Source organism: Homalodisca vitripennis, chromosome 6 (assembly GCF_021130785.1).
Source record: "Homalodisca vitripennis isolate AUS2020 chromosome 6, UT_GWSS_2.1, whole genome shotgun sequence".
Classification (NCBI taxonomy): domain Eukaryota; kingdom Metazoa; phylum Arthropoda; class Insecta; order Hemiptera; family Cicadellidae; genus Homalodisca; species Homalodisca vitripennis.
The window spans coordinates 85,510,930-85,523,208 of record NC_060212.1 but is presented as its reverse complement, the minus strand read 5'-3'; the positions used below and the strand labels follow the sequence as shown (position 1 = coordinate 85,523,208).

Below are 12,279 nucleotides of genomic sequence, written 5' to 3'. Positions count from 1 at the left end.
AAATTTCAAGTCTCTAGGACTTTTCTATCATATGTTAATGAAAAGACAGACAAACAGACTGATGGACTTTCATTTCACCTATTCAATCCAAAATCAACTTAGCTCTTCCTTAGACCAAAACCCCCATGTGCCAAGTCTAGTGTCCAATTCTCTAAATTCCTTTTTATAAAATTTTATCCAAAATCCTCCTCCTATCACCCCTTATAATGTTTTAAAACGTTTTTGGGGGATATGTAATGACATTACTTTAAGGATGGCGATTTTTATGAACATCAAAATTGTCCCTTCCCTTTCTAAAACAAGGTAGGAGTACCCCCACATAACGTGTCGTGTAACAGGCTTCGCTGAGAGTTACATGCAAAAAGTTCAAGTATACAGTGTATTTCATTATCGAGATGTCATGGAAATGACTTTTTACGTATCACCCGCAGACAAAAAAGATATTATACCAGTCTACAGAAAGAGTCCAATGACGCTTAGACAAAGTCCATGGTTGGACATGCACCATCCTAGAAATCATTCTTCTTGTCTATATAGAAATGAAGTTTCATGCAAACTTTAAAGTGTACAGGATTTCTCGTGTTCTTCGATAAGTTCCAGTAACGTAGGGAGGGTACTACAACACAAGAATGCGCTGAAATCAAATCCTGCTGCCAACTTTTGTCGTTGACTTTCCAATGCATTATTGTTTTTCTTTTTAATGCATGAATAAGCTTCATGTTTAGTTAATACGCCACATGTTAAAATCTCGTATGATTGTACTAAGCTTGTTTACACATTTTTGTTTTTTCCTAATTTAAGCCTCAGCGTCAGCGCCGGCTTCGAAGTGCACTGGTTTTTTTTATCCAAGTACAAAGTACATGATAGGACCTCCCCGAGATTTGAAATTTATGTATTTCTGCTATTTTCTCATTGTCATAATGGTTACCCACAAAGACCAATGTGAAAATATTTGCTAACGCTTAGCCAAATCCAATAGAACAACACAACTTTACATTCAACTTTATCAGTGTTGCTTATATAGAAATGAAGCTTCGTGCAAAATGTAATGTCTATAGGTCCATTTCGTTTTCGAGATATCGTGTGGATAAAATAGACAGGCCGACAGAAATAACATTTTTTCAGCCCCACTAGTGATATGTTTCACTAAACTTACCCAATAAAAGACATCTAACATGTTTTATGGAGAGCATTTTTAATCCATAAAAGTGAAATCTAGATTTCCTGCGGCTTCATACGCTTTTCGTAAGCTTTACCGTGTATGAGCACTTCTCGTTCAAATGAATTGTACAGTTTACGTTGTAGCCACGATCAAGAAAATCTATCAACATTGTAGGCTATGTAGCCATTGTACACGTATGTGTACTTTATTGTAAAGTGGTATAACACTCAAGCTTTAAGTTCAACCAGAAATGTATTTTAAAAACAAATATACATGAAAACACTTAGAGCCTACAAATAGTGTTAGGCTATTTAATATACGTAACTGTCTCGTAATTACAGTTTATAATGAGCAGGCGCGTTGATAACTTTTTATAACTTTTGATAACTATTTTGCAGCGCCACCAGGTGGTGAGTTACATTGATGGGCATAGCGACCTTATGCGTAGAAAAAATACATATATACATTATATGTATATGTAAATATATATAGATTAATTTAATATTACATAATTAGTTATTTTTTAATTTGACCTCTTTGTTTTGTCTTGCGATATTTATTTAGAGGTATTACTTTTATGAGTAATTTTATTTACAACATTATACCTGTAGTTGCCCTTTGGAAAGAAGTGAGTAATACTCATTGAATTTTGTCTAAAACACCTCCAGATAATGTTATCATATCCACAAATGAGGTTTGAGAATTCTGAATAGTTCAAAAGGTCGAGGGTATGTAGGCTACTCCTGAAGCACACCTATAGTAAATAAATATAAGGCTATAATGTATTAAAGTATACGAAACTAAGACGACAGGAGCCAAAAACATCCTTAACATTTTTAAATTAGTAGCTTTCAGAATACAAGTGGAGTTAAAAGAAAGATGGCCTGCTGCAGAAGGAACATTTAATAAAGTTTGTTTTCTTTTATCGCACTCGCAGTACTCATTACCAACAATGCAACAGTCAAAGCAGCTAGATACGAGTGGCTTTGATTATAAACAAGAATAGAATGTACTTTATAGATCGTGGCAGAATGATTGTGCGGAAAGCTTGTTCTGTGTGATTTGTAGGTAGCGCTACTTTCCTAACTCTTATGTTTAAAGTTTTTATAGGTTATAACTTTTTTAGTAATGACATCACTTTCATGAATTAAATTTTTTAATATTGGGGTTTTTTATTATTGTCAAAGATTACTCAATTTAAACACGTTTAATACTTTTGTGTAAATAGGCTATATCTATTATTACTGCTTTTTCGTTTGATCAGAACAAGAATAATTTTATTTCAGTTTATTTACTTTGATACTCTATGCCATATTAATACGTTTTAATTAATAATATCAATAATATTCATAATCATTAAAATATTGACATTATCCCAACGGTGCGCGCCACGCAATTGGCTTGCTAGTTTTGTAACGCCTTCAATATTGGTGGGGGGGGGGGGGGGTGGGGGGGGGGGGGGGTGGGGGGGGGGGGGGGTGGGGGGGGGGGGGGGTGGGGGGGGGGGGGGGTGGGGGGGGGGGGGGGTAAATAGATGTACTTACTTCCCAAGGTGAATTTAGTGCTATAACTGCATTGGCTCTAAACGTAGGTGACCAGAACAAGGCATAAAACACTGCTGCACTTGACTGGATTGTAAGTAAACCCTGCACTCACACACACCTGTTGTAGTTGTCTGAATACTCTACTTCGACTCAAAAACTCTCTCTGGCTCTCAATCCCAAAACAAATGTATTGTCCTTCAAAATAACAAAAAAAATTATTTGATGATAGAGCAATGCCCTAAATGGTAAAACTGCAATCCTCGAACTGCACTCTACATGAACATAATACTAGAAACGCAATAGATTTTTCACTGCCAACTCACCATTTCATGTTTGACGAAAATAAGCTTAGCTACAAAGGAGCCTTGCTATACAACATGCCTGGACACATCAAGAACTGGATAATGACTAAAAAAGCATGGTTGGAAGAAAGACCCTTCTACTCAGTGAAAGAATTCCTGGAGAGAACTCTCGACTAATGAAAACAACATAACGTGAAGAATATACAAACACTGACGATTACACTTTTCTGTAACATAAACACTACTCCTTGATATTTGTTCTGTTCTCTAAGGATATGTACAATAAAGAATATGAATCAAGTCCTCTCTACCACTCTCATATCAATTCAGAATATTAACAAGCACCACCGCCCGTTTCCTCAGAAACCACTAGCAGCAAATCCCTGACCCTGCCCTATTGATAGATTGAACTACTTCAAGCTGAGGAGTGAGTATCAAAAGGAAAATTTCTGATCCCAAGTAATTTGCCAATACAATTTCTATTGAGAGTGCCTCTAACATCAATAAAGCTGCGTGGTAGGTCATCAAACAAAAGACAGGACCCTCTGCTACCCCTGTTGCTCCTTCCGGTAGCCGAAGAGTTCAGTATTTTTCCAACATCGTTGAAGAGGTATGACAGAAAATACCAGATACTGACGGGAATGATCCTTGTGTCCACTTTTTAAATAGTAGTTTTAAATTTTGTTGGAGTAATTTTACCAGCAGTGAAATTGTAAATATAGTTGTGTAATTTCGTCATCTAATTAATTGGATGTATATTGATATACCTAATAAACTATTCAAGAATATAATTAGTACTGTAGCTCAGACTTTTGCTGATAGTTTAAACGCTTGTGTTCAAGGAAGGGGAATTTCCAGATTGTCTTAAGATAGCCAAAGTAGTTCCTATTCATAAGAAAGGGAGCAGGGAAAGTGTTGACAGCTATCAGCCTATCTCTGTGGTTTTCTCAAAAATATTTTGAATCAGCATTCAAAAATTCAGGTGAGTGAATTTTTTGAATCCAACAACCTCTTTTCTCCACACCAGTTTTGGCTGTTTCATGGGGGATGCTAGCTTCGAGGAAGGCTCTGTAACAACTGGTGTTTTAATGTGATCTGAGCAAGGCTTTCGACTGTGTTGACCATAGCATCCTGTTGAAAAAAACTCAAGTTTTTATGGGGATAATTGGCAGCGAAATTGATTTCATTGGTTCTTTTTAAGTAACAGAAGTCAGAGGGCTTTTGTCAATGGGGTTTCCTCAAGTGACACTGGAGTGGTTTTATGGTGTTCCACAGGGATAGGACCTTAGTCCATTTCTGTTTCTTGGTCTAGATCAATGATTTTAAGTAGTATTGTACCTTATAATCTCTATTATGTTTGCTGATGATGTGTCCTTTTATTCAACTGGCAGTTCCTTAGTTAATTTGAGTCTGTTCTTGAGTAATGTTCTTGAACAAAGCAACTAGTTGGTATAATATTAATAAGTTTTTACTCAATACAGAAAAGACTCAAATTATTAGCTTTACTCTCAAAACAGATGCATTATTCTTGTTTAGGTATCACATTGAATAGTAAGTTAATATGGTTGCCTCATATTGATAACCTTTGTAATAAGCTTGTAAGTACTGTATATTTAATTAGACAATTGAGAAAATTGTGTCCTTTGCCAACTACTTAAAAAATGTGTACTATGCTTTTTCTATAGTAAATTGCCTTATGGGACTACGTACTCTTTTGGGGTAATGCTCAGGGAATAGAGTTTTCTTACTGCAAAAAAGTTATTAGAATCTTATCATTCTTAGCTTTAAATGACCATTGTAAGCCTTTTTTTAGAAAATGAAGAAATCTTAACTGTTGTAAACCAATATATATATTTGTTACTTTACTGCGTGTGTTAAACATAATTTACACACACTTAAACTCAATAGCAACTGTCATTGTTACAATACTAGAAATTCTTACTTAGTCCACCTAGAATATAGTAGACAGTCTAACCCTGTCCTCTTTTGAACATATTGGTACTGTAAATATATAAACTGTCCTCAAAGTTACTTATTTAAGACAATATTTTTAAGATAAAGGATCATTTAGGAAGCGGAAAGATTGGAAATCAAATTAAAATGCTCAATACTTGTATACAAATATAATTGATCATTTGTTGTAAAATTATACATACAATAACAATATTTTATAAGAATATTCAATCATAATTATCAACAAAAGGTATAAATGTCCAAACATGTCACTGTGTGTTTGGTCTCGAAAAGATTTTTTAAATCTCTTTATTTTTTCCTGAAACTTGAAATCAAGTTTAAAACGATTCAAAAGATTTTTTAAGTATCAAACCAAAATTTCAGCTTTTACAATAATTGTAGGTAACTAATTATAAACAGTGTCAATTGTTTGTGAAATTTCAAAGAAGTCTTCATCTACATACACATTGAGGAGAGTTAAATTTAAAATTTTGCAACTACAGAAAGACATAAAAAAAGTTTTACAGTACAAAAATAAACCTGTTATTTTTAAATTAACAATATGTTAGTCAGTCAGACTTTTGAACGTCAAAAACTGATAACTTGCAATAAATAGGTTAATGTAACTAATATTTCATAAATACAGTACTAGTTGAACATAACGAATTACCACAATTACGACATAGACTTTTTTAAACACACATAAAGTGTGAAAACTTCAGAAGAAACTTTATTAAAACGTTACATCATTTCAATAGCATTTAACATAAAATGTAGTTATTACCTTATGTCAGTTGATAGCATGACATAACCACACTCATTGTGTAATGACTGTTTTGCAGGATATTAGGTAAGTTAACATTAAATCTTACAAAAAACATTAGATATAATATATTTTCTTACTACATATAGCATAATCAAAGCTAAATGGAGTATTTTTTCTTAATTTGCAATATATTCTGTGTCAAAGATAAATATAAAGAGATTTTACAAAAAAAAAATTGAGGGAAAAAACCTTTAATATAACAAAAATAGTAAATTATTAGAAAATTCTATATGGATACGTATTACTATTATTTAACACTATTAAATATAGAAAGAATTCAACTTCTGGTTATGAATAGTACTCAATTAGCATTCAGAAACTTTAATCGTTTCTATCTTCTCAACTTCTTAAATACAGTTATAAGATGGTAAAATGTATTTTCTTTTATTATATACAGGATAGTAAAAACATGCAAAATAGAAAGACTGTGTCACAACATAATCTAATATAAATCTGAAACACATTAAATCATAATCATACAGACGAAAAATATACAGCCTTAGAAGAGGTAAATAAGCTCATGAAGAGACTTGCTTTATTTAATAATCAGAATCTTTGTCGAGTGAGGACAGGAATTAGGGATAGAGAGAATTTTCAGAATGTTGTTTTATCTACATTACACGTTTTTTGTGATGTGTACTTTTAAATGAATTTCACTTTAGTATGTTTTCAGGCAGAACTATAAGAGCTCACTATAAATATAAAACTTGCTCGCAAACTTTTATAATAATTAATTTTAAGTCCCGTTTCAAAACAGAATAGATATAACAAGAAAGTCTCTCAACTGCAAATAACAATCTCCAACTCTTGTTAATAGGAAATAACATTGCAGATTCACAAAACAACAAACTATGTAACATTATGCATATAAAATCATAAAATATAATTACACCTGAAAAGAATTACAGACTTGGCAACATTTCTACTATACTCCATTAACAATGGAGTTTAAAATAAATATCAATGAAATTAAAAAGATTCTTTGGCTAAAAACACTTGGGTTGTCAATGGCCTTGAAAGAACATTAACACTTTGAAAAACCTTAGGCTATAAAAACAACATGTAATCCTAGAACTGGCACACAAAATTACTATGGTGACTCAGTGTTTTGGGGCAACTGTTCATGTATTTTTCCTGAAGCTTATTTTAACCACAACCAATGTTCGAATGGTTTTGCCTCCAACATTGTTTGTAATCGTTAAAAAACGTATTTGCTACTCATCCCTGCATTTCATTTTGTTCCTAACTTGGAATTTATAAAATATAAAAATCCAAAATATACTTTTGATCCCAAATGTTACACAGTTTCCAGGAATATTGACTACACTTTTCAGTATAGTGAGTGTGATATTTTTTAGAGTAGTCACAGTTAAAATTATGTATATATATATATATATATGGAAATTTGGGTGTTATGACGGATGAAAATAAACAAACAATGCAAGTTGTTAGCTATTGCTTTGTAAACAAGCTGATTTAATATAGCATACACATTTTAGTGGAAAACTATATTACAATATGAAAGTATGTAAATGCTCTTCATATGCGGCATCATCACTTAAATGATTGAACATAATTGGTATATCATTTCTAGAGTTATGCTATCAGCAGTTAACAGTGTTTTGTTCCTGGCCTAGTGGGAATATGAAGTTACTAAATACAGGGCAGCAGTATGATAAATGGCCACCACAACTATCAAATTATCAATATTTCTGATTATCTATACCCTATAAAACGAACAATAAAAAAAACAACAATGACAAACTGAATTAGGTTATATGTATAATTTATATCATAGTACAGTTCAGCTACGTTTTGATTCTACAAAAACAGATTACATTAGATTCTTATTATAATTAGAATGTTTTCGTATTCTATCATTTACCTATTTCTAATCAATAATTTGGTTTGCTCCTTCGATTGTGGTGGTGGCCGCTTACTATAGTGTGGCCAAATATTTTAAGTTAATAAGATTTCAAATAACCTATAAATTACTATCACTGCAAATAAAAAAAAAATTTTAATGATAGTGTTTTAACTTTAACATTAACTTCAGCAATTAAATTTTATAATAAATTAATGTAGTTTAGACGTTTTTGTAGAGAGGTTTTTTTTTCTATCATAACAAAAATATAATTTACGTATTATTATTTCCTATAATATTAAATACCAATACTTCTTTTACACATAAAAATAAACTTTTATAGTTTCAATAGTTTTAGATAATCATGAATATCAAGGATTCAATATTCATAAATATCAATGATTTGATTGTTGTAGTAGCCGCTTATTATACTGTAGCTAATGATTCACCATTGCCAGTTCTAGGATTAAAAATGGAACTGCAATTCACAATACTGGGTAGCCTTGGCCATAAATTACTTCTATGCATTATTGTTGTAGTAAGCCGCTTATTATACTGTAGCTAAGGATTCACCATTGCCAGTTCTAGGATTAAAAATGGAACTGCAATTCACAATACTGGTAGCCTTGGCTCTACAGTATATGGCTATCTTTCAAATTAATTAAAAATAAGAAACTAACAATATTTTATACTGTAGACACGCGTTTTGGCACTAAACCATCTTCAGTGCACAGTGGACAATATAATAAACCATCTAGGATCAAGTTGATTATATTAATAGTTGTAATTAAGATAAGCAACATCATTTGTTATTAACAATATAACAAAACCGGGTCCGTTTCTCTTACTCTACCCCATTTAAAAAAAAATACAAAACTTTTAAGCTGACTAACTTAGTAACATAAATTTTCTTGGATAGCTTTTAAAACCTTACAGTTTATTGATGAAAAAACATTCATGATAGTTTTAATTTCTTCTTTAGCCTATTAAAATACATAAATAAAATTTAATTTTAGAATGTTTCTAAACATAATACATTAGTATAACAAAAATATACAAATAATTGAATAAAATACAATTTTTCAATTGGCGATAGTAATGAAATGTTTAGCTCTTCTTGTACTCAATTCTTTCCACTTTTACTTCATCACCAACCAACTGGTATACATATGTGACAACAGTTGTACTTTGTATATCCATCAATACAAAAGAAGGAATGATCGAGGAGTCTAGAGGGTTGTATGCGCCTGTAGCAGATCCCGGGTTAATATAAAACTTGTTATCATGCTCATAAGCTTCAAATTTGTGAGTATGACCAGATATTAGAATATCTACATCTAGTTGACGTTGAACCAAAGCTAAGGATTCAGGATCACCCCAAGGAACAACCTGATGACCATGACATAAACCAATTCTAAATTGCCCTACTGTAACAACTTTCTGTTCAGGATAATTCATGTTTTCATCAAAATCTCCACGTACGACATGAACATCACTAGCCAATGTTTTCAAATAATCAAAAGATTCTTTAGTGCACAAGTTACCAGTAACAAAGAATGTGCTGAATGCGTCCTGGAACAAGAAGTTTCTTGAATTTTGAAGGTAAGCTGCTACATCTATGAGGAATGTGCAAATCTCCCAACACTAAACACTAACATTTTCTGTTTTTAAGTAAACTAATATTACTGGGTTTAAGTCAGATTTAATTTAACTCAGTTGTACAAAGAGTTTGAAGTAATTCACACAGTCCTTATCAAAAACACTCACAAATATATATAATATTTCAGAACAGTAATGTGTTGACATTTATTGGTGACACAACTATGTAACTTCAGCCGATATCACAACCACACTCTCGTTTTAGCTGCTGAAACAGAACTTTTTTATTTTGGGCTTGGTATTTATACCATGAAGCCACACATATTTTGTCTTCAAAATGTAATAACTGATTTAGTTGCCATATTTTTTCACTTTAACTTTCATTCCACTAATAATGTGTTTAGATTTCATTTTCAGACCATTTAAATTTATACATTTGTAAATTCAAAATCTTTATTTTTTCGTCTGTTAGAAATTTCGAAATGTGTTCCCAGAGATGATAATAACCCGTTAAAAATGAGAAGGATAGTTAAAAATGTTGTGCAGTTGCAAAATGTTCTTTCTTCAGTTTTTTCAAACATATGTTTACGTTCCTTAATATAACAAATACATTGCTTCAATATATGATTAATTCCTCAACACCACTTCTACAATTGTTACTATTAGGACTTTAAATAACTTCATCCAATGCAATCATCGTACGTTGCAAAAGTGTCAAATTTTCAAACTGCACACTATAAATATAAAGTGTTGTTTTAAATACTCATTCCTATCTTCAACATCTTGGTTAAATTCTATTGCACTTTTTTATACCATTAGCCTTTGTTAGAACTTTGAGAGCTTTAACAAACAATTTCTTAAATTGGGTGGGGGAGTTTTTGATAGGCACAGGAGTAGATGCAACTGATGCATTCTTGCATTCGTATTACACTTATTCATTTTATACTGTCTTGTGTGTTTGAATGTATGTACATATTATGCGTATACAATGCATACACGAATGCTTATTCCGGTTCTTTCAGACATCAACTGTAAATTTTAAAATACACACTGACCACCTTAAGGGCTTTTGGTGTCACAGACATTTAAAATATATTATTCTGATTTGAAATATCTCGTATTAAATACTGATACTTCTACAGTTACTTGCATTTTCCATAGGTTTGCAACTCTAAAATTTTAAATACAAAAATGTACCGTATAAGAATCATCAATTGATTAGTATAAAATAATTAAAATTTTAATACGAGCCAAAAAACGGCAATTAGAATTAAAATCGTTAAATAGTTCGTTTATAATTTGATTTAGTTACTATGGGTTAAATCAACCACAATTATAAAAAAGCTGTATACTGTAAACAATAATTAGAAAGTGAAACTTTGCATTAGTCCGTTCACATCGACTACCATTATCTAACTGACAAATCATGTTAAGCCAAATAGATTTAAGTTTGTTATTTGTGTAATAGTAATGTACAGCTATTCATGGATAATTAAGATACCAACTCGATAAAGGTATTCTTTCTCATTCACAGAGCATATAGTCTTTGTGGGGACTTTTCACTGTAGAGTGAGGGGAAAACTCCTGTGCGAAATGTCAGACTAACTATATAGTCAAAGGCCTCACATTATTCTTAGAGCATTGTTTGATGAGCCACATTGACATTAAATTAATATCATTGGACTTTTTCGGTGGTAGCTGCTGAATGATTCTATCCACCTCTTCCTCAACGACAGGTTCCAGAACCATTGCGGGGTACTGGACTTTGTCTTTTGAATGGGTTTGACTTGATGTGATGATGGGCGAGTTCCTTGCTTACAGGATACAGTTGCAAAAAGCTTAAATTCATTTGCTACCTCATCCACCCTCATCATCCACAATTCGATCTCCAATTTTAATTTGAATTTTTTTCGAATCTTTGACTTTATTGTTAATAATGCCCCACATAGTTTTTGAGATATTTTTGGAAGAGTTTATTGAAATTAAGATATCACATGCTTTTACAGCTGAATAACTCTTCTATACATCTTTTTATGGTTCCGGTAAAAAAACTTCAAAGTTATTATCTTCTGAGCTTCTCTTAACTTCGGATAAAAAATTTGAGTTTTTCTCTCGAAATCAGGATTCCTTTGGTAATCCATGTATTTTCAAAACCAGGGAAACTTTTGAGCTTTGATCAGAGAGAGAATTGAAGAGAGAGACCAACATTTAAGAATTCGTTTTAAGGCATGTGGCAGAAATGCAACATAATCAGAACTTTCAAATTCAAGTTATTGCTGATGCTTGCAACCAATCTATAATTAAAAAATAGCAAGTAAAGGAAGCAAAGTTTTTGCATTCTCGCTTATTAAACCTCCGAAGTTTTAACAGTTGAACAGTTTTCATTGTGTCTACGTTATGTGACATTGAATTCTCAAAACGACTATCAGATTTGTGTGCAATTTTAAAAGTTCATGCCTCTAACCTCTACTACGGTGAGTGAGTTGGCGAAAACGTTAATTAAAAGTCTTGAAGACTAATAATATAGATGTCAATAACTTACGTGGCCAGTGGTATGATGGGGCTGCTGCCATGAGTGGATGATACTCTGGCTTTCATCCAGGAAGCTTACCCAAAGCAATATATGTACATTGCGCTTCTCATGGCGTTGTCGAATGTGTCCTCGGAATAATGGAAAAGCTGTATCATTTTTCCGCACTCCTAAACGACTAGGCGTTTTTACAAAGGTTCATTGAATCAGAGATAAATCTTGAAACCAACAAGAACAAGCTTCTGCAGCTTTAACGAGATGGTTACAGCGGCATGATGCTGTTTTTGTTTATGAAAGAATTTCTAAAACCCACTGAAGTAGCATTAGAAGTAGTTAGAAGTAGCATCAACTGGAACGACAGGGACTCTTCTTCAAGAGCTTTAATAGTAGTAAACTCCTTGCGTAAAGGTTAAATTTACAATTTCTCTCTTGGCATCAGAAAAACATCTTGGTTACACTGTAAGCTTAAGCAAAAATTTGCAAGGAATTGATTTGGATT

General features: G+C 32.3%; 1 protein-coding gene across 1 annotated transcript; it reads right to left on the bottom strand.

Annotated features, from left to right (window-relative positions):
* Positions 1-5,118: 5,118 nt before the first annotated feature.
* Positions 5,119-11,823, bottom strand: LOC124365450 (vacuolar protein sorting-associated protein 29). The gene is given in 3 exon segments (XM_046821432.1): positions 5,119-9,202; positions 9,204-9,295; positions 11,793-11,823. Coding segments are annotated over 3 exon segments (567 nt in total). The 3' UTR covers positions 5,119-8,758.
* Positions 11,824-12,279: the final 456 nt, after the last annotated feature.